A 23,673-nucleotide genomic window follows, 5' to 3' on the forward strand; every position below is an offset into this window, starting at 1 on the left:
TAAATGTACATTTTTATACTGGAGGAAATCTGCAGACCTCATAGCAGCAGGCCAACTAAGATATGATCTTGTGGGCCAGGTAAAACTGCACCACGGGCCACATTTGGCCCCTGGACCTTGAGTTTGATCAGACAGAGGAGGAGAGAAAGTTGAGCATCCCTCCGTTAATGTCTGAGAGAGGGAGATGTGGAGTGTTACAGATGTAGCCGTACTGTTACTCTAACAGTTTAATTCATGTGATGCTGCTGATGTTCTGCACTCACAACCCTCCTCACAGATCAGCTGTTACAGCCTAACCACTTTTGAGCCACACATTTTAAATCATACACGGCGTTTCATACCAAATATATGGCTACATGTGCTAGTTAGCAGTACCATGTTGTCTGATGGGAGTTTTGTCTTATAAGCCTTAGCTCGTCTGACAGGAACGTCAGCTTGAGTATGAAAGAGAAACCAGTTTAATGGAAACAGAATGTCAGAGCCAGTGTGTTCTCAGTAAAGGAAAAGAATCAATCACAGATCAAGAGTTTCATTAAAATACAAAAACAACACAGCAACCAAGAACAAACAGAAGGACATGTGTTTTAAGAACAAATCAAAGAAGGCAGACGTTCAAAATATTCCACCATCAACAGATTAGTGCAATGAGAATGCTAGACATGAAGGCAACTTGAAACAAAAGAGTGACATAATCAAAGAGACAGCCTGCTGGTAAAGACCTGAACAGCTTGTTCTTAATGTTAAATTATGAGGAGTCCCTCAGGGCAGCATCCTAGGATCCCTCCACCTCAATTCAAACCTCTACTGTTCCAAAGTCTCATGAGTAGATGGTCCACTGAAAAAGAGCTGTTCCATCAACTTTCAAAGTGCTTTAACATGAATCCTGGGTTACCGCTTACAATTTCTCTACAATTTACAGAAGAAACAGGAAGTTCAAAGTGAATTACAGGAGGTATTTCAGGGTGAGGGGCAGTGTCAAAGTTTCTCTGTGCTTACAGAAATCTTAGATTTTTTTCACTTCATTGCTTTCAGAATTATCATTAAGTCTTAAAATTCCAAAAACAGCACTCATACGAACATTACAGTTAAAGAGAAAGAAAAAATCCCCCATTGTCCTTAAAAACAGTCACATTCAGAGACAAAATAATCAAAAGATGCTCCAGCTCAGCATCTGTGTTAACAAACAGCATTTCATATTGGAGGCACTGGGAAATTAGCTTCAATTAGCTTAGCACAAAGTAGAACCATCTGTGGACACGTGGACTGGTGGGTTGGCCAAGGCACTGGATATGAGGATCAGCACGTTATAAAATCTCTGATAGAAAAATAACAGGACTATTTTAGATTAAAGCTGACTTCTGCTCGCCATCTTCAACCTCTGGGTTTGGATTTATCGGGAATCGTACAAAAAAGATGTCACCTTAAATCTCAATCCGTTTAATATTATCTGGACTAAAAAAAAATTCATTATATCACAATTCACCTGTAGCTAGGCCCCACCCTCTATCTTCATGAGCCAATCACATTTCTTACAGCTCAGACACCCGGCTGTTAGACTTCCATAGAAAAGCATCAGAAATGTAAATATTACCATGGTCTACGGGAAGTTTGTCGATTATAACTTACAAACAATGGTCATGGCAGAAAGGCAGCACTGATTCGAAGTATTCTGAGACTATTGAGGATGACGTGGATTTGATCCTGTTCCCTAAAGCTCACATGAACACAGCAAAGCGTCGACATTGGGAGGTCACTTTGCTCCATTTGTCTGAAAATAATAAGTGCTCCAAAAAACAATGACTTGCTCACTAGAGATGGAACCGTATTGTTAATGTGGCGGTGGGAGAAGCGGCTCAGTGACGTCGTGGATGTTTCACCGGCCGGTCTTCAGGGTAAAAAGTGGAAGCGAAGGCAAGTGGGAACTACTGAATACCCATCATCCTTTGCGCTCCACTTGCTGAACTAACAACATGAAAATGGAGGAAATGGAGAACGGTGACAAAATTTTTGAGACTGTGGCTTCAGTGACTTTTAAATCTGAGACTGGAAGCATTTTGGTTTCTCTATGTCTAGAAATGAGAGAGGAGAAAAGGTGACCGAGTGAGGGGACACACTGGGCAGGGAATATGGGGAACACGTGGAGCCTTTCGGCAAATCATCAGCCGGAAAAGCCAGGCCAAAAGCCTCGTAAGGGAGCATTCACAATCACACTTCACCACAACAGCGTGAGAGATCAACAGATCAGGGTGTATCTGAACATCTCAGCAGAGACCTGCAGCTGCTTTAGCGGTGGATGATGAAGGTGTAGGAGGTCAGTAAACACTGGACTCATATTTTAGTATTCTAAGTGTAATTGTTGTTTTAATAAATAAATAATATCAACAAATGCAGATGTGACTTTTTCTAAAGTCTTTATGTGTTGTTTTGGTTTCTTTTTTGAGACCGTAATAATTCCCCTGTCAACAGAGCCACTAGCCTCATCCTGCTGCTGTGAGATCAGCTTTTCTGTTTATTCTGATTTTTTTCACATTTCTGTGTGCTCGATAATGTTGGTGGCATGGCCTGAAGATATTTTTCTCTCTCAGATAAAGTCTGGGCCCCGGCAGCCCGCGGTAACACTGATAGTTGTGAAGTACAGACCCACACAGCCGACGTAAAGGCTAGTCTTCAAGGTCCAGGTCTGCCTGAGGAGCCTCATTTTATATTAGTGCTCTGTGTAAAGAATTCATCTGATTAATGCGAGGCCTTTTAATTAATTAATCGCAGTTAATCTCACATGTCGATCATTTAAAAGGATTGCATTCCTGGTAGATTTACATAAAACAGTAACAAAACTATCAGAAAGCACATTTTTCTGAATGGCTTCAAAACTTTTCAAATAGGATAAGTGGAGAGCGAGGACATCCTAGTCAATCTAGGACGGTGTCAGTCTGAAGATTATGGATTTATCCATAAATTATACAGATTAAGGGCACAAGGGATGTAAACCAGTCAAAGACACATGAGCGGGATTTATCAGCAAACGTTTTGAACCATATTTTCACTCCTGTGGTTAATTAATCTAAATTATTATTCTATTCAGCTTTTCAGCCGTAGATCAACCTCAACAAACTTTTCAGACGGGTTAAAGTGTGACCGATCAAATCTGAGAGTTTGCTGTGAACTGGACCGAGATTAAAGCAAACACGGCTCCCTCTGTATTCACATGACTCTTTTATTAATGGATAAATTATCTATTTGAAACCTGAGCTGGATGTTTGTCCTAAATAAGAGATATTAAACAGAGTTTAGGTTTAAATCTAAATGTCCTGCAGAATTGAACAAATCCTGCTTTCTTATGTGTGGCTTTGTCTCTTTAAAAAGATCATCACATGCAGTTTAACTGTGACTGACAAATCGGCTTCACCTGTGGGCTGGGCTTCACCCACTGTGAATCTCTAGTTCACTTGTCCTGCTCTCTGATTGGCTGCTGGTTCGTTGGGGTTTTATTTTACTAAATCGGGAGGTAAATGTGAAGAAAAGGAGCTTTTCGACCATAATGCCCTGGGGTTTAGAGTCACAGTTGGTCATCTTTTACAGTGTAAACTCTGGAGAGGGTAAACAAAGCCGGGCTGTCTAAGAACACAATTCTTTGTTTGGATCCGTTTAAGGCGGCATGACAGCATTCATAGCAGACCCACGGTTCTCTTTGGTGGACTTGCTGGGAGATTTGGGACCTCATGCTGAGCAGAGGCAGAAGGCACCAAGGATTCTTTTTTAACTCAGAGATTTGATCCACAATCATACATTCAGTTTTTTCATCCAAACGGCAGTTCTGCCAGCTGAGCGTCGCTTCTTACATTCTTCACTCTGATGTACCGAACATCTTCTGTACACTAGAAAAAATAAAATCAGGTTCTGTCTCTGTAGAGGGTCCCTTCAGGAGGATTTCCTTTATTGCTTTGGAGACGGTCAGTCCTACAGAGAGGAGGAGAGAATCAGTGAATATGACTCTGATCAGCTCCTCTGGCTGATGGACTTCACTTGAAAAAACCCGAACTATCCCTTTAAATCTGATGAGACTAAACTGGAATCAGACATGCTTTACCTGGCTGGAGGTGGGAGCGTCAGGAGCGGAAGACGTGGACGGCTCTGACCACGTACTGACGACAGATCGGACATTCACTCATCCTCTTGCCACACTTGGTGCAGGTGATCATGTGACCACACTCCAGCAGGACGCAGTCGATGGGAGAGTCCATGCAGATCTTACAAAGGTTCTCCTCCAGACCGCCGGCTCTGCCCCCTTCACCAGACTCTACACAGACAGAGAAGTACAGCAGCTCATGAGGGACAAAATCATTGCTTTAATAGACATGCTTTTAATATAGTAAGAAAATAGGAGAGGAATATGGAAGCCCACCAGGGCCAGTACACTGGTTACAACACTTAAACAGTTTCACAAGAGATATTTCTGAAATTATGGACGGTTTTTATTTGGAGGAAGTCCAGAGAACACAAACACTCACCTGAAGCGTTGACGATGTTGGCAGCTGGAAGACAAAAACAAAAACACTTTTATTATTTCATGTAAGACTGATGTAACCTCTAAGGCCTCACACACACATCATCAGCATGCCTTACTGACTAGAAGATCATACATAAACATTAGCGTGATTTCACCAGAGATGTCACACCAGTGTTTACTAAGGTACCACAGTGACTTCTGCTAGTTTTAGTATCCATCAGGGGATTTTAGTTAAATCTGAGAACTAAAAATTTGTCCACAAAAAAAAAAATCACCACAGAAAAATTTTTGGCTGTCTTTGGCCTGTTTCAAGCTGTGATTGTCTCCCTTCCTCTGGCTCTGTTTCTTGCCTTGTTTCCCCTGTTTTAAGGATTATCTGCTCTGTTCTTGGCCTGTTTGGCTCCTGTTAATGGCTCTGCCTCTGATCATGTTTTTGGCTTCATTTTTTGTTGTTAAGCCTTGTTCAGGCTCTACTGAGGCCCTGGTTTTGAACCAGTTTTGCCAAATTTGGCACTGTTCTTGACTGGCCCTGTTTAAAGCTCTATTAGCCCCTGTTTTAGCCCTGTTCTTGGTCTTGTGTTTGGCCCTGTTCATAGCTCCATTTTGCCCCTGTTCTTGTCCTCGTGTTTGGCCTTGTTTATGGCTCTATTTGGCCCCTGCTCTGGCCCTGTTCTTGTCCTTGTGTTTGGCCGTGTTTATAGCTCTATTTGGCCCCTGTTTTGGCCCTGTTCATGGCCTTGCATTTTGCCCTGCTTGAGGTTCTTTCTGGCCCCTTTTCTGGCCCTTTTCTTAGCCTTGTGTTTGGGCCTCTTTATAGCTCTATTTGGCCCCTGTTTTTTTTCCCTGTTTATAGCTCTATTTGTCCATGTGTTTGGCCCTGTTCTTGGCCCTGTGTTTCAACCGCTCTGTCCTGTCTTGGCCTCATGTTTGGCCCTGTTTTTAGCTCTATTATGCCCCTGTTTTGGTCCTGTTCTTAGCCTTGTGTTTGGCCCTGTTACTGGCCCCGTTCTGCCCTGTTTATAGCTCTATTTGTCCTTGCTTTTGGGCCTGTTTAAAGCTCTATTTGGCCCTGTGTTTGGTCCTGTTTATAGCTCTATTTGTCCTTGTGTTTAGTCCTGTTTAGAGCTCTATTTGTCCTTGTGTTTGGTCCTGTTTTTGGCCCACTCTTGCCACTGTCTTAGCCTTGTGTTGGGCCCTGTTTTTAGCTCTATTATGCTCCTGTTTTGGCCCTGTTCTTGGCCTTGTTATTGGCCCACTCTGGCCCCTGACTTGGCCTGTTTTGGCCCTGTTCTTGGACTTGCGTTTGGCCCTGTTTTTAGCTCTATTATGCACCTGCTTTGACCCTGTTATTGGCCCATCCCTGGCCTCTGTCTTGGCCCTGTCTTGGCCTTGTGTTTAGCCCTGTTTATAGCTCTATTGTGCCCCTGTTTTGGCCCTGTTCTTGTCCTTGGGTTTGGCCCTGTTTGTACCCTTTTATGCTCCTGTTCGTGGCCTGTTTTGGCCCTGTTCTTGGTCTTTTTTGGCCCTGTTCTTGGCCTGTTTTGGCCTCATTTGACCCTTTTCCTCACCCAGCAGGTTCTGTTGGTCCTGGTACAGCCGTCGCACTCTCTCCATCAGCTCCCACTTCTCACAGCAGCCCTTGTAGTTGACGAAGTTCCTGGCGAGGATTTCTTTCAGCTGTCGGACGCTCAGAGCCTCAATGTCTTCCAGACAGCTCAGGTCGGACAGAGATGCCCTGCGACCTGAAACGGGGGCCCCCTCGGTGTCCCAGATCTGAGACACAGGACATATGGTGCTGGATCAGTGATCAGAAACTTAATCTTGAAGCGCAGGTAGTGGTTCAGGCACACTCCATGTGATTTGTATATAAATTAATGAGTTTGTTTCTGTAGGAGCTTTTTTATTTGTCATAGTTGATGAATAAAACGTGGTGTTGAGTGATCGATCCAGACCTTTTTAGATCAAAGTTAATACTGTGAAGTTTGAACAACACAAACTAGAGGTTAGAATGGGATAAAAACCAGGACTGGGTTACCTGATCTTATCCAAGATCCCTAGGCCTCTTTCTTTCTTCTTAACAACAAGATTTAAGGACTTCATAGTTCAGACCCACAACTGGGCCCAGACTAAACAACACTTCTTATTTTGGGGTTTTGTTTTTATCCATTTACAGGATGCTTCACCGTTTATACGTTTAGAGATTACTGACTGCAGCACCCCATACCAGCTCTTTCCAGAACATTCCCTGCCAACCAGCTCCCCCCAGCACTACTCTGATGTCTAACTTCAGCACCGGTGGTCTACCAGGAACCTCATCAGGGTTTTACCTGATCCTCGTCCTCCACCTCTGCTTCTGCAGGAGCATCCTCTGTGGGCAGGGCTTCAGGCTGTGCAGCAGGAGGCTCAGGGGTCGGCATGGGGGGATCAGGAGTCAAGGTGGAGATGTCGGAGGTCAGATCAGGGAGGTCTGTAGTCACAGAGGGGGGGCTGACGTCGGGGGTTTCAGGGGCTGACTCGCTGGATGGAGACGACTGCTGACCGAGGACGAGCTCCACCAGTTCCTCCTGAATGACAACAGAGTTTAAAGCCTGGGTTATGTCTACACCATCATGAGCACTGTGGTAGTGTCAGCTGTGATCAACAGCTGATTACACTGCAGTTATTGCTCAGGAGAAAAGAGAGCAGCCATCAGAGGAGATGGACAGTACGATGGCTGAACCAGCTGAGGAGGAGGATGGGGACACGGACCTTCCACCATCACCTGTTATACTGCAAGGTTCAGTTTAAGGTCTGATTTTATTTTCTATTTCTATGCTGCCCCTTAGCCAAATAATCCAGAATCATAGAGTCTCCTTTCAATGCTATGCAGACGACACACAGATATACCTGCCCCTGAGACCTGAGGACCCTAGAATCCTAGTTGCTGTCATAGACTGCTTAGATGACAGTAACTTCTGGATGGCACAAAACTTCCTACAACTCAATCATTCTAAGGCTGAAATCATTCTGTTCAATATTAAAAACTCCTCCACTATGGTCACAAACAGCCTTGGTCCATTGTCATCTTATATTAAAGTAGAATCTGACTGCAACCTCACCTTCTCAGCACACATCAATAAAGTTAAACAGTCATGCTTTTTCATTTATGCACAATTGCGAAAATAAAACCAATTCTCCACCAGTCAGACATGGAAAGGGTAATCCATGCTCTCATTTTTTCCTGTGTGGACTATTGTAACTCTCTCCTGTCAGGTATCAGCCAGAAATCCTTCTCTCGCCTTCGACTGGTATAAAATGCAGCAGCTAGGCTTCTAACTGGTTTCAACAGACGACATCACATCAGCCCCCCTTTTAGCATCTTAACACTGCTACCATTGGTCTTAGAATTGATTTTAAGGTTATTACTTTTTAAAGACCCTGTAAAGTGTTATGAACCTAGAGGTCAAATTTCAGTCAGGTAAAACATCTCTAAGTTTGTAAAATTAAGCTTCAAAATCATGACAAATGAGGCAGTAAAATCTGCTCCAGGATGGTGTGGGCATGTCTGTTGAAAGAGCTGAAGCCACACCCACTCAGGAGAAATATGATCCTCTCAGATTTAAAAAAATGATACAGTCTGATAGGAGGAAAACTCTCATGCCATTATCCTTCCTCTTGACCTTTTGTTGACCTTAGAAGACAAGACAAAGTCTGCTTTCTGGCTCAAATCTCTGTTTTGAAGCTTTAAATGATCCATAGACTACTGTGGCTGATAGAATTGATAAATCTACCTCACACTGAACAAAAAAACAGCATTTAACTGAATGTTCATTTTTTCAACAGAGACAGTGACATCAGCTAACAACAGACTGGACTGAGATGAACTGCCCTGTGATTTTAGATTGGAGTGTTAGAGGGGCGGGGTCATTCCCCACTGTGGGCTCATGACATCACCAGCCCACATATTGGCCCCGCCCACATTAAACCCAGCCAGGTAAGAGGTGAAAAACTTCCTAACAGTCTAAATCCAGAATTCAGTCACATGTAGATCTCAGTGTTTTCACATGTTTACAGCAACTATATTCCAACAGATCTAGAGTGTTAGCACGCAAACTTTGGATTTCACATACAAGGGTCTTTAAGGCACTAAAGGGTCTGGCTCCAAACTATACGATAGAACCAGTCCGCAGCCTTAGATTCTCAGGTGGGAACCTACTGGTCATTCCAAAGTCAAGACTTAAAACTAGAGATGAAAGGACCTTCTCCATCAGGGCTCCTCGACTTTGGAACGACCTGCCTGATGAGATAAGGCGTGCAGAATCAGTCACTTCTTTTAAATTACTTCTTAAAACTCACTCTCACAGACTTGCTTTTATGTGATGTAGTCTTCTTAATTGGATTTTATCTTTTAACAGATTTATTTTTATTTTTTAACCTTATCCCTTTAATGCTTTTGCCTCTTCTATTGGTTTCCTTCTCTCTACATTTGCTATTAGATTGATCGATCTTAACGTCTTATATTTATAGAACTTTATCTTACTTGGATTTTTCCCCTTCATTGCTGTTCTTACTGTTCTGTTTCTCTCATCACGTCTGACTGCTTTTACCCTCCTTTGCCTGTTTTTATTTCTCTCATGTTTTTTACCTCTTTATGTCCCTTTTAACTGTTCATTTTTCTTACAATTTGGTTCTCTTGGTCTAAACCTGTGTAGCTGGGTTCCTATAGTTTTATGTCATGTGAAGTCTGTGCTCCGCTGATGTCTGATGCCTTAGTTTGCATGGTGTTTCTGGGTTCTATTGTTCTGCTGTCTTTTGCTTGAGTTTAGTTGCTTTGTTCTTTTTCTACACGTCAAAGCACTTCGTAAAGCCTTGTTTTTAAAAATGCTTTATAAATAAAGTTATTATTATTAGTACCTTCTGATTAGCCTGCTAACAGTGAACGCTGTCATTTCTGTATTTCTGCCCATGCCTGAATGTACTTGTCTCTCTCTGCCATTGTTGAGCTGTGTATCTGAGATACATGGGAGTTACAGTTAAAATGTCTCGTAGGGCTCCAGCTGTTCTCTCCCAGTAGTCCTTGATAACAGAGCAGTCCCAGAATCCATGGGAATGGTCTGAACTGTCCCTGTTTTCTCTTGTGGACAAGGGGATTCTGGCTACTCCAGAAATCATCACTGACCTTCTCTCTGCACAGGTGGGTGGAGACCTCATGCAGGTGCAGATAGTCCCTCAGCTCCTTCACTTTCAGCTTCATAAGCTCTGCCCGCTCCAGCAGGTTGCCGTAGAAACGCTGGCAGGTGTGACAGAGGCGGGGGCGGGGCTCCTGCTGGGCGGAGCAGCGGCTGCAGTAGTTCTTCTTACAGTCCACACAGACATGCTGACAGAGAGAGAAAGATGAGGACAGAGTCAGAGCAAGTTTTAAACACACGGAGGGAAGTCACAGACACCAGGATGTAACAGCTGGTTTTAACATCATCATCCTCTGAGCACTAACACTGCACAGCCGCTGTCAGTGTGGAGATTCCAGACATGACATCTCACAGAGACTAGCACACGTTTGGTGAATGTTATATGCTGTTATATGCTGGTGTGCATCGCTGCAGAGACAGAACAGAACCGATTCAGACTGACGATGATTGTACATTCTCCCCTGCAGTTGTATGGACTGAAAATAACTAAATAATAACCAGTTTACCTGTTTTTGATGGTGCAGCTCTTCTTGTCATCTCAAGTACTACAGGCTCTAACGACTGGGATGGATCATTGATAGACAAACTAAAAAGAACTGAGGACAACATTCATCCCTGTCCGACGCCAGTACTTGCATCTAAAAATGCTTTTAATGACACAGGAGGCTAACAGCCACACTTTCAGCTCAGATTTAAAATCCTAACAGGACGATCTGAAGTCCATTCTCATTAAATCAGAGATGTGTGAGAGCGAGGAGAAGGTGATAAAGATGTTTATTTTCAGGATGATTAACATTGATGAAAACTACAAACCCTCGTCAAATTTCATATTCGATTCACAACAGAGCAGAAACAACGCATCAGTCCTTAAACTGAGACACTTTAACATTTCAGGAAAATATTACCTCATTTGGAATCTGATGGCAGCAACACATCTCAAAAAAGTATGGACAGGGCCATGTTTACCACTGTGTAGCATCCCCTCTTCTTTAACAACAGTCTGTAAATGTCTGGTAGTGAGGAGACTAGCTGATTGGAGAGGGATGTTGTCACATTCTTGTCTGATGTAGGATTCTAGCTGCTCTTTGTTGCTGTTTTTTTCTATTTTTCCTTTTCTGCTGCTCCAAATGTTTTCTATTGGTGGAAGGTCTGGACTGCAGGCAGACCAGTTCAGGACCCAGACTCATCTCAATGAAGCTATGCTGTTGTGATGGATGTGTTATGTGGTCTAGCATCGTCTTGCTGAAACAGTAAAGGCCTTCCCTGACAGAGACGTTGTCTGGATGGGAGCATATGTTGCTCTAAAACCTCTCTCTACTTTCAGCATTGATACTTCCTTTCCAGATGTTAGAGCTGCCCATGCCATAGGCACTAATGCAACCCCATACCATCAGAGATGCAGGCTTTAGAACTGAGCCAAGAAAACAAGCTGGATGCTCCCTCTCCTCTTTAGTCCACAGGACGCAGCGTCTGTGGTTTCTTCTGACCACAGAACAGTTTTCCATGTTTCCTCAGTCCATGTTAAATGAGCTTTGGTCCAGAGAAGATGGCGGTGTTTCTGAATCCTGTTCACATATAGCTTCTTCTCTCCATGATCCAGCTTTAACTGTCATTTGTGGATGGCACGACCTACTGTGTTGACAGACAATTAAAGTCTTCACAACTTTAGAAATATGTTTTCCTCCAGAATTTTTAGACAGTTTTTCATAGATTGAAACTCTGCCCATTTTTACTCCTGACACTCTTCCTCTCTACAGTCCTCCTTTCATACCCAGTCCAGTTACTGACCTGTTGATAATTAACTCAATTAGCTGTAAAATGATCCTCCAGCTGTTTTTCAATCATACCTCTTACTTTTCCAGCCTTTTATTTACTGTCCTGTGGTTTTGACATGTGTTGCTGCCATCAGATTCAAAATGAGTTAATATTTTCATGAAATGGTAAAATGTCTCAGTTTCAAAGCTGGTATGTTGCCTATGTTCTATTGTGAATAGAATTTGGGTTTATGAGATTTGACAATTATTGACTTCTGTTCTTTACATTTTATACAGTGTCCCAACTTTGTTGGAACTGGGGCTGCAGTTCAGTCAAATTAGGGCAAAGGAAAAGCCCAACTTCATCTCTAAAACCTTAAAAATAAGATAGATAAGATAAACCACAGTGTATGGTTGAGGATGCTTCCCATCTTGATGAGTCCTGATGCTTCATGATATCCAGGGGAATTGTTGACATAAAAATAGTCACTGAATCATGAGAGCAGTGAAGACGGACAGCTCTGGGCTGCATCCCTGATATCAGGATATGACACTAATATCATCATGTGGAAATTTACACGCTGTCATCATAGATGACGGTAAGAACACAGCACGTCACCACGGCCTTTTGTTGTGGGCTGACTATCACAGGAACATTATAAACTCTGATTATTATATTAGACTTATTACACAGCATAAGGGTCTGACTGGCAACCCCACTGCCCTGGTTCGATTTTATCGTACTTTATTTATGACACCATCAATCCTCAGCACAGCTCCGCCCGCTTCCAACCTGTCCCAGTCTTATCAGAGAGAGTCATTAAATTCACCTGAGAGGTTGCACAGAGATTAAAAGCACTCAGACTGGTGGGAGGAGTTACCTTCTTTGCTGGTGTGTCAAAGCGCCCCCCGCAGGCCTTACAGGTGTGTTCAGGAGGCGGAGGAGACGGCTGGTTGTTATAGGCCGAGTTAGTGTACGACTGGTGAGCTCGTTCCATTCCTGAAGACTCATCGACAGAGTCATCGCACAACCAGCCACAGCAGGACGCAAACATCACTGGAAATACACAAAAACATACTGAGAAATACACACAAGAAACACAGACTAAGAAACTGAGAAATACACACAAGAAACGCACACCAAGAAACTGAGAAATACACACAAGAAACACAGACCAAGAAACCGAGATATACACACAAGAAACACACACCAAGAAACTGAGAAATACACACAAGAAACACACACCAAGAAACCGAGATATACACACAAGAAACACACACCAAGAAACTGAGATATACACACAAGAAATACACACCAAGAAACTGAGATATACACACAAGAAACACACACCAAGAAACTGAGAAATACACACAAGAAACACACACCAAGAAACTGAGAAATACACATAAACAGAGAGCAAAGCACAAACTGAGAAACACACACACAGAGAAAGCCCCCTGTACGAGGATTATAACTACAGATTTCTCTCTGTTACTGTGACTAGATGCTGTGCTTTTCAAAGTGACAGCATTCCCTGATCTTGTTTAATTTAAATGACAGTAAAAAAAAATGTATATTATCTCCTATTTTTATTGTATTTCTCTGTAAATAAGATAATCTTCTGTTAGAGATTCCCTGACTGATTGGCTAATATGAATAAATGACTGAGATATTGGTAATAATGCTGGTGCTGTTGTGTCTTTATAATGACTATCTGAGCCTCCAGTGGTGATGGGCCAGTGACAGCAAAACTCTGGAGCTTGTGCCAGTCTAATGAACCGCCGTGTTCCCACACTTTGTGTCCAAGCTTATATAAAAAAAACACGTATGTATGCAGATTCTGTTCAATCATATTAGCACTTTAAATAAACAGGCCAAGAGTGAATGTGCAATTTCCTTCAGCACACTCATGATCATGTGCAACACATTGGCACATTAACTACAATGGTGCTTTATTCCTGGTCAGTCTTAAAATCATGCAGCTACCTTTTAGATTTGGCTCTTTGTATTTTATTGGACTGTATTTGTTGTTTGGAATCTTGGTGTTTCTGATTTTATGTAGATTTTTACTTTCATTCATGTTTAATGTACACTTTTATATGTAAAACCTTCAACCTGCTCCAGACTACACATGGAAATTAGCCATCTGGCACTTTTACGTGTCCATGTTCACGAATGTGCTCTGTCCCTTTTAATAAATTAACTAGAATGGCCGCCTGAGGTGGCAGACCCACGCCTAAGCAGCGCCACCGAGGAACTTACGCTCCCATTGATTACTATGGTTTCAAAATTTCGAAGTCCGACACGGGTGCGCGGATCATTACCAAAATCTAATCGATTCTTCCCTGTCACTATCCCAATATTCCCTGGAAGTTTGGTGAAGATCCGACTTTCTGTTCTGGAGTTATCTTGTACACATACAAACAAAGAAACAAACAAAGATACGGAACCCTTTACATAAACCCCTGCCGATTTCATCGGTGTGGGTAATAAATAAAAATAAATGACAGCTGTCATGTGACTGATGACGCTTCCTAAAGCGTTACTAGTTTTTGACAGCTTCAAAGTTTTGGAGCCTGGATGTAATACCTCAGTGGCACTGAACACTGCAGTTATTCTAGGAGGTGGATTTAAAAACCAGCATTCTGCAGTGTCTGACCATTTTAATCTGACTCTACTATCATGATAGGGTCAGAGAACTCCTTTTTCCAAGGCTGGAGAGATCGTCAACCAGGACATGAAACGATAAAGTCCAACACTGTGATGAAACACTGTTCTAGATAAAAAAATAAGACAAAGAATGTTACAAAAAAACAAGCCTCTGTTCACAAGCTGTGTCCCAATCACTCAGAAGTGACTGATAAATCAAAGTACCACTGTGATCCATGAGTGCCAACAACAGAAAATGTACGAATCTATTGGCACAAAGCTGATTATGATGACTGAACATGTTAAATCTCATGATATTCGGAGCAGTTTTGTGGTTTAATGGACACTCCGGTCAAACAGACTTTTTTATCTTATGAACGCTTTATTTTATTGCAATAAAAAAAACTCTATTAATGGTTGCATATTTGGAGGGTGAATTTAAAGAAGGGAACGCAGCATTATATATTAGTGCAGAAATCTGAGATTGAAACATAGAGATGAGCCAATGCTACGGTCCCTCTATTGAACAGCTGCAGTTGTTTTAGTATACCACCAGATGGCACTGTTTGTTTTTTGGTTTTGTTTTATTTTTACCAAGAATGAAACCCCAAAGCTTCTAATGATTTTCAGCAACACTGGAAAGAACTTCCTGGTACTTTATGAGGCTTCATCTGCCCATCACTAGCTTCCAGCCAATCAGAATTAAACACATCAGCACTGTGAACCTAATTAATCTCTGCAGCTCTGTACACCGTAAGCTTGATCAATAAACTCCTAAAGCTTCTCTGATAGGTCGGTTTCAGACTGGCTGTGTGTTTGCTGTGTGACGGCTGTTTCTCCCTGCTGTCACAGACCTTTGATTTCTCAAACTGAACTTAAAACAAAAAGTAAGGAAATTTGTGTTTGGTACATTATTTCTTTGATGAAACAATGCTACTTGGTAATAAATCTTATACCGTTGGAAAGCCTGTTTATCACCTTTTTAAATGATGCCACATCTGTAAGGAACATGATGAGCAACAGAGCTGAGTATGTGGGTCGCGTTCATGAAAAACTTGCCAAATCTTCTCTGTCAATACCAAACAGCAGATTCTGCCATTGACTCTTGTTTGGTGTTTGATGGATTGGATGATTGAAGTTTGAAGAAACAAGACATATTGACAATTTAACAATTTATTCATTTAACAAACAGGAGCCTCAGAAGCCTTTGGAAGAACCAAACACAGCCACAACAGCCTGGCTCCTCCTCCTCCTCATGCTGGTCACCAGCCTGGTCACACACTGCTGTGGGATGGCATCCCAGTCTTCAACCAGCATTTGTCGCAAGTCAGCCAACGTGGTTGTGTTGGTCACTCTGGCACCAACAGCACGCCCAAGCTGATCCCACAAGTGTTCAATGGGGTTAAAGGTCAGGACTGCTGGCAGGACATTCCATCCTCTCCACTCCCAAATTCTGGAGGTTGTCTTTGATAAACCCCGCTCTGTGGGGGCGAGTGTTGCCATCTTGGAGGATAGAGTTCTTGCTGACAGGGTGAGAAAACAGTATTCTTGGGGTGTTGTCTTCTTGGGACGCCCACTTCGCGGCCTGTCTCTGACATTCCCCATTAAATGGAACGTGGCCTTCAGTTTGGAGATGGTACTAGGGTTCACTCCAAACAATGCTGCAACTTGGTTTTGCGGAACACCAGCTTGTTGCCCAGCCGACGGGCCCTATCCAGATCAGTCAAACGTGGCATGCCGATTCTTGAAGCAGACATCTACTGACCACTGTAGCCCCGCCCATGCTCACAGGTGCTGCCAATCAGGCATCTGACTGGCAGCACCTGGGGGTACCAGAAGCCCAAAACAAGAGTCAAAAGCAACAGCAAAATAAGCTGCTTAGCACCGGCAGAGAAGATTTGACACATTTTTCATGGGCGCAACCCACATACTCAGCTCTGCTGCTTGTCCCACAAATGCATGATCCTTACAAATGTGGCATCATTTAAAAGGGTAATAAACAGGCTTTCCTATATTATATTAGATTTATTACCAAGAAGCATTGTTACAACAAAGAAATAAGGTACCAAACACAAACTTCTTTACTTTTTGTTTTCAGTTTAGGAGAAAAAGGATGAAATCTGACATTTATCCTGGTTTTAATATCAGAATTCTGACTTAGAATTCTTAAATTAATCTCAGAATTCTCAAATTAATCTCACAATTCTGCCTTTAATCTCAAAATTCCATCTTTAATCTCACAATTCTGAATTTTATCAAGGAATTCTGTCTTTAATCCCATAGTTCTGACGTCAAACTCAGATTTGATTTATTCTCAAAATTCCACAATCTCACAATTCTTAGTTTAATCCCACAATTCTGACATTAATCGTACTATTCTGATTTCAGCTCAGAATTTGAAAAAAAAACAAAACTTTTTTTATGTAGTCAGAATTCAGACTCAGAATTTGAAAAGAATGTCTTTGTTTATATCCTTAGTCAGAATTCTGACTTCTTCTGTACCATTTTCTGTTTTGTTCCCAAGATTTGAAAAATAAAGTTGCGATAAACAAAGTAAAACAAGCATTTGTATTTGTTTCCATATATCATTATTTTAAAAATGTATTTACAAACATAATTGGCACTTGAAGTAATATATTGTTAAATTTAGAGGCATGTATCCAAACAGAATCAGGTAAATCTATAAAACAAGGTGTGATAATAAGACTGCTTTACTGCCATAAAACACTTGGGTAACGCTGGCAGGGAGCTGGGTTAGTCTGCCTTTAATGTTAGTGTAATGGCTTGATAAAATCTAAACGGACAGGCTTGGTGTTCGTTTGAAAACGTCAGGTATTTGTGCTAAGTAACAACACCTGTTGAACAAAACATTCTCCTCCACACCTGAAACAGCTGTTCTTAAACTATCGGGACTTTTTAATGAGGTGTTGACGGCGTTGAAAGACCAAATATAAAACTTGGATTTTTTAAACACTGAGTTAGTTTTCCGTTTTAATTAAAACATATGTCTTTACACCGCTGTCGTTCATGCGCAGACGGTTTCACACCAGGCTACGTTGGAAAACTCGAGTCTTTATGCTTCTCTTAAAAATTTAGACCAAACCAACGTAAATTAACCGATAAAATATAATAGGATAACATTTGGAACACCTGTTAAGAAATCGGCATTAAGTTTGAAGAGAACAGAGTCCAGAATGAGAAAATATCCGGTCCAAAACTTGAGCATACAGGTGAACTATCTCATTAGAATACATGAAGCTGAGCATGCTAAGCTAACCCTGCTAACACAAAGAAGTTTATATTGGATTCAGATAAACGTTGATTCGTTCTAACTCAACGCCGAATGATAAAGTGTCTTATAAAACTGTCTTACACTCGGAGAGGCCGTGTTTGAGAATGATTTGTCTTCTTGGTGTTCCGTGCTCCGTTTAAGTCATTAAAATGCTAACGGGATTCGGTCAAAGGACTGCGGAAGTTACTTTGGGCTGCTAGCATGCTAACGCTTAGGTAGCATAAGGCTAATCGGTTTAAAGTTTAAACAAACTAATGAGCCAAACAAACACGGGCCAACAGAGATGACAACAGCATGAACGGCTAATCTATAATAAATTAAACCTATCTGAGGCTAGGTTATCTGTTTACCAGAGAGGTTATCAGCATTACTTACCTGTTAATGACAGCTAGCAGCTAGCAGGGAGCTAACGAGCTAACTAGTTAACTAGAACAGAGTTAACCTGAAGTTAAACATCCAGCGGTTAGTTTATCCACATGATGACCGCGATGGGACGAAGACACCGGAGAAATAAACCCGAACAGAGTCCGAATGAAGTCCGAGATAACAACAGAGAGAACCAGGAAGAGCACAACTCCACAAAACTACACAAACAGACGTGGACGCGCACACGCACGACCACATACACACTGAATGAGAGCCGTTTATTAAAGCAGGAAGGAGAAGGAGCATTAAGAGACAGCTCAAAGTTCAGGACTCAGTGATTAACATAAACTTGACCAAAGTTCATTAGTGTAAATGATGAAGGCAAAGATCGTTTATTCATAAGGAGCAATCACACAGAACAAGTCAACGGGACTCAAACTGTCCAAAATATTAATATTTTAGCTTCATTACATTTATACACTGAGGAGGAAGGAGGATTACTGTACTCAAGAAAAACGTACAATTACTTTGGTTCAGATATTATCAAGTAAAAGTTAAGATTACTGGTCTATTAATCTACTAAAAGTAAAAAGTAATCAATGTAAAGTTCCCTTAAAGTCCAGAGTCTACTGAGGAGGGGGAGAGCTTTCCAGGGCCCAGTCAGATGAAGGGCCCATGGTGGTGCCGATATCATGGTCCATTGTAAAGCTGTGACATCCATATTTAATATCTAACCTGAATAATAACCACTCTAATCAGAGCAACAAAAATGAATTTTATGTATTAATGCTCTTGTACAGTATAGCCTTTGCCAAGATGTAAATCTATGAATTATTTACATATATATCCAGTATTAATCCTGTCAATGTACAACTTCAGTTTTGTACCATCATGACTTTCTTCAGGTAGTACAAACCTGCTGGATTATCCTGATTCATGTCTGTCACAGGAGGATCCATCTTCCTCCAAGCTGCATGCTGAAATGCTTATTCCTGGTTGGAGAAAGACTGGACCAATCAGCATCATTTTGAGAAAGAGAGGCTGTGATGAAGAGAGGAGTGTGGACTCAGCTACAGCAGCAATTTGATCAGAACGGGACATTTCTTTATCAAAAGAGCAAAGAATCAAACTTTCCTTGTTTTTGCTCGTCTCCTGATCAGATTCAACAAGCGTTGAATTTACCAACTGGCTCCACTGATGCGGACTCCTGGACCGACAAGTCCAACACCAAGCTTTCGAATGGAGTAAAGCACACTAACACTGGGCTGTGGAGTGACCAATTATCTTCTCTGTTTACAGTCAGATGGTGAGTCTGGGTTTGGAGGATGCTGGGAGGATGTTAACTGTCTGACTGTGAAGTTTGGTGGAGGAGGGATAATGGTATGGGGCTGTTTTTCAGGGTCTGGGCTAGACCCCTTATCTCCAGTGAAGGCCAATCTTAATGCTTCGGCAGACCAAGACATTCTGGACAATGCTATGCTTCCAACTGTGTGGCAACAGTTTGGGGAAGGCTCTTTTCTATTCCAGCATTACTGTGGCCCAGAGCACAAAAATGAACTAGAAAGACATGGTTCAGGATGAACTAGAACAGAGACTGTGAGCCTGACCTCACAAATGCTCTACAGAATGAATCCAGCACCTTGTGGAAAGCCTTCCGAGAAGAGTGGAGACTGTTAGAGCTGCAAAAGGGGGTCCAGCCCCATATGAAAGGACATGATCTGAATAGAATCCCATTACAGTCCCTGTTGGTGGAATGGTCAGGCAGCCATATAGTGTATATGCCTGCTACACAAGACCAACCTGTCTATCACTTTCTGTTTCGGTCAAAGACATGAGCAGTCCTCAGACAAAATAGGCGAGCTCTCTATTCTCGGTGTTCTCAGAGCGTTTGTTGTGGCGCCCACACTTACAGTCTCAAATTTTTGACTTGTTTAAACACAACAATGCAAATGAGGCCGGGACGCTGAGATGGGGCTGCCATGCATCCGGTCTGAAACTGCTGCCTTAAAAAGTAAGCTGCTCATGATCCTGCAGCACTGGACTGGATCCAGTGGGAGAGGTAACACACCGTTCAGTGGTGGATAAAGCAGGTAGAGATTTCTCCTTCTTCTTAGACACTCTGTTCTCCTTAGTACCCAAAAGATAACATCACTGAAGTTAGAAATCAACCTTGTCAGAAGAACTGACATGGGAGACCAAAGCCAGCAGTGAACCAGCCCTCTCTGCATAAAACCAAACGACCAAATCGTGGCGTTAAATAAGACACGTGGTCGTTGATGTATGATGATGATAGTTTTATTGCCATAAACAGTGTAGGAAAAAATTAACAACAAAAAGTTAAAACAGCCGTTTTTATTCTATAGTACAGTGAAGCAAATCAAAGTGTTCATCAGCGACAAACACGTTCTGAAAGCGACGCGACTGAAAAACCACCCACTGAAGGTTTAAACACTGCCCACCTGATCCACACTGAGAGCTCACCTGGACAGGTGGACGCCCCCGGCACGGTCCAGAGCCAGAAATTAAAGTCTCAAGCACAAACTGGGAAAACTTCATGGTCATAATTTTACTAATGGTTCTGTCTGGGAGTCAGCTTCAAATACTGAAATTAAAAAAAAAACAACAAAACGTTTTAGGTTTCTTCTTTTCTGTTGGCGAGTCGACGTGTCAGCACCACCTTCTGGTCAGGATGTGTGGCTGCTGATTTTAATGAATCAGGGCTGCATTCAAGGACAGCAGGAAGAAGGGGAGAGGTGGAGAACAGAAAGATGAAGAAAAACGGGGCAAAGGAAGGAAAATGGCAAATTAGACAAAATGGAAGAAAAAACACTTTTGTCAGTTTCTTCTCCTTCCTTTTTCTACATTCAACCAATAATGTAACACTTTGACCTCGTTAATCTAGTTCTTAGTAACTTTGTAAATTTACAAATTCTCATGATTTAACAATGTTTTTACAATTTTATTCTTGTTAATTAATAGAAAAAAGTTGTAAATCTGGAATTTTAACATCAAAATATAAGAAATTTGTTCTTTACAAGTTCATTTCTTATCAGCATGAATAAAGCAGAACAATTTAAAACAAGTTACAGAATATTCTCAGAATAGCATTATTTCCTTCTCTACCAATGTGTTGTTGTACCTCATCATTTTCAAACTTGAGTCCTGTTTCTTCTTTACGAGTTTTTTCCTGTAAATAGCCAGAATAAAATTGTCATTAATCCACATCAGTCTCATTTGATAAAATTTCTCTTTACAATTTGAGGAGAGTTGTTGAAATCTCAAATCAAACCTTCCTCCTCAGGATTCTCCTCTTAAATTTAAGAGAAAAATATTCATTAATGAAGCAGAACTTTACAACTTTAATCTCATCATGTTACAACGTTATTCCCATAGTTTAACAAGAATAAAGTCGTACTCTTCTGACTTAAGGCTCAAAATTTTACAGTTTTCTTCTTCAGAACTTCAGTCCTATACATTCCTAAAAATAATGTCGTTAGAACACATTCTCTCACCCCTCTGTCATTCCCTCATGTCCTCAATGAACCTTCAATGTTATTTCATATCAAACTCATCTTTTCAACTGTTATCATAAAAGTCCTGTTATTAACGAAGCCCTAGAGAAAGGGGTACAAAATAAACAAACAAAAAAAAAAAAAAAAAAAGAAAGACGAGAATTAAGGTATTTCCTTTACATCTTTTTCAACCCATCAGATCTTAAAAATGTCTATTTCCTGTTTGTAAAAATTGGTTGACCATGTCAAAATGTCATTACAGGAAAAAATGAAAAAATAATAACAACGAAAGAATAGAACCAAAAGAGAAAGGGGAAAATGCAGAGAAAATAGAGTTGAAAAGAAAAAAACTTGGGTTCCGTCGTTGTCCTTCATGTTCCTGATCTTGTTTTTTTTTTATCACATTAATGGTTCATTACCAGGGTTAAGGTTTTCAGCTTTTTTAATGTGGACACGAATTTAAGGAAAACCTTTCTCTTCACGTCAGTTCCTGTTGTCATGTTCAAAGAGCTTAACTGTGAAGAGTTCTTCATCAACAGGAAGTTACAAACGGCTGACCAAAAAAATCCTATTACTTAGATACAGAGCTGAATATAAAGACTCTGAGGCAGCAGGAAATTATGATCAGCTTCTAATGACTCTACTAATATTATGATGATAGAGTACAGCAGAGCTTCTGATAGAAGTTCAATGTCTCTACTAATATTATGATGATTGAGTACAGCAGAGCTTCTAATAGAAGTTCAATGACTACTAATATGATCATAGACTACAAAGGAGCTTCTAATAAAAGTTCAATGACTACTAATATGATCATAGACTACAAAGGAGCTTCTAATAAAAGTTCAATGACTACTAATATGATCATAGAGTACAGGAGAGCTTCTAATAGAAGTTCAATGACTACTAATATTATGATCATAAAGTACAGTATAGCTACTAATAGAAGTTCAATGACTACTAATATTATGATCATAGAGTACAGCAGAGCTTCTAATAGAAGCTCAATGACTACTAATATTATGATCATAGAGTACAGCAGAGCTTCTAATAGAAGCTCAATGACTATGATTATGATTGTAGAGTACAGGAGAGTCTCTAATAGAAGTCCAATGACTACTAATATCATGATCGTAGAGTACAGCAGAGCTTCTAATAGAGGTTTAATGACTACTACTATTATGATCATAGAGTACAGTAGAAGTTCTAATAGAAGTTCAATGACTTCTAATATTATGATTGTAGAGTACAGGAGAGTCTCTAATAGAAGTTCAATGACTAATATTATAATCATAGAGAAGAGTAGAGCTACTAATAGAAGTTCAATGACTACTACTATTATGATCATAGAGTACAGTAGAACTTCTAATAGAAGTTTAATGACTACTAATATTATGATCATAGAGTACAGTAGAACTTCTAATAGAAGTTTAATGACTACTACTATTATGATCATAGAGTACAGTAGAGCTACTAATAGAAGTTAGATGACTGGTCTTATCTTTGTCACTGGGCTGATAGAGTCGTAGATTGAAATGGTCAGAATCACCAGTCAGATCTTTCTATAGTATTCTTATTGTATGTAAGCTTCTACGCAGCAGTTTGATAAAAAGACATGAAAATGAGAAGAAAACATTCTGACGGCATGGAGATGGACTGTTGCATTTTTAACAGGCTTTAACATCTGTCAGTTAATATCAGAATGATCTTTACCATTAATTCCTTTTAAAACTGATTGTTTAAGGTTAAATATTTGCTGAGGATTAATGATATTCTCAGTATAATATCATTATACATTTCTGATAATATTTACAGCTGATATACTGGCTCTACATACTAGCAAAAGGTACAAATGTACCACACTGTGAATAATACATTTCAAATATCATGGACATGTCATCTGAGAAAATTACAGCACGTTTGTCCTTGCTAAATGTCTACATTTAAGGAAGAACACATCTATTCATTTGTTGTAGAATTAAATGTTATCCACCTTTTTTTATCAGTTTCTTAAATATCTACAACAAGAGGAACATAACAGTTCTAGTAAACAGTTCCAGTACAGGAGAGCCCTAGTGTTCTTTACAACACAAATTAAGTTTGTAAATGTATCAGTATCACCCATGTTGCGTAATCCTAAAGTCTAATTTATTCTGCCTGCCTGGGCGGTGCCATAATGTGGTTAGAAGAGTCTGGATATTGGTTGAAAAATTCTGGAAATACAAATGAAGTGTTGAAAAAAAGGAGAAGAAAAGAAGAAAGGTGACAAAGAGCATTGTTTTTTTTCTCGGTTTCCAGGCAGGTCCCAAAAGTTCAGGTGAGATTTTCAGTGTGGATCAACTGACCAATCAGAGAGAAGATTAACAGACCAATCAGAGAGAAGATTAACAGACCAATCAGAGAGAAGATTAACAGACCAAAGGA

At 40.8% G+C, this 23,673-nt stretch overlaps 2 protein-coding genes across 4 annotated transcripts in view; both read right to left on the minus strand.

Moving 5' to 3' along the window:
* Positions 1-515: 515 nt before the first annotated feature.
* Positions 516-17,979, minus strand: rffl (ring finger and FYVE-like domain containing E3 ubiquitin protein ligase). The gene is made up of 8 exons (XM_041808571.1): positions 17,747-17,979; positions 12,311-12,486; positions 9,666-9,863; positions 6,835-7,071; positions 6,076-6,280; positions 4,509-4,532; positions 4,088-4,297; positions 516-3,957 (listed from the first exon to the last, which is right to left on the minus strand). The coding sequence occupies exons 2-7, from the start codon at positions 12,482-12,484 to the stop codon at positions 4,107-4,109; spliced, it is 1,029 nt and encodes a 342-aa protein (XP_041664505.1). The 5' UTR covers positions 12,485-12,486; positions 17,747-17,979; the 3' UTR covers positions 516-3,957; positions 4,088-4,106.
* A 2,037-nt stretch (positions 17,980-20,016) lies between these two features.
* Positions 20,017-23,673, minus strand: part of eif4h (eukaryotic translation initiation factor 4h) — a 38,405-nt gene continuing 34,748 nt past the window's right edge. For 2 of the 3 annotated variants that reach the window (XM_041800884.1, XM_041800878.1), the window contains exons 8-9: positions 20,877-20,924; positions 20,017-20,457 (exon numbers count right to left, since the gene is read on the minus strand). In XM_041800884.1, the coding sequence (XP_041656818.1) occupies positions 20,452-20,457; positions 20,877-20,924 (54 nt within the window). In that variant the 3' untranslated portion in view covers positions 20,017-20,451. The remainder of the gene's footprint in view (positions 20,458-20,876; positions 20,925-23,673) is intronic. The other variant, XM_041800893.1, reaches the window with a different exon arrangement.

This window comes from Cheilinus undulatus, linkage group 2 (genome assembly GCF_018320785.1).
Source record: "Cheilinus undulatus linkage group 2, ASM1832078v1, whole genome shotgun sequence".
NCBI lineage: Eukaryota > Metazoa > Chordata > Actinopteri > Labriformes > Labridae > Cheilinus > Cheilinus undulatus.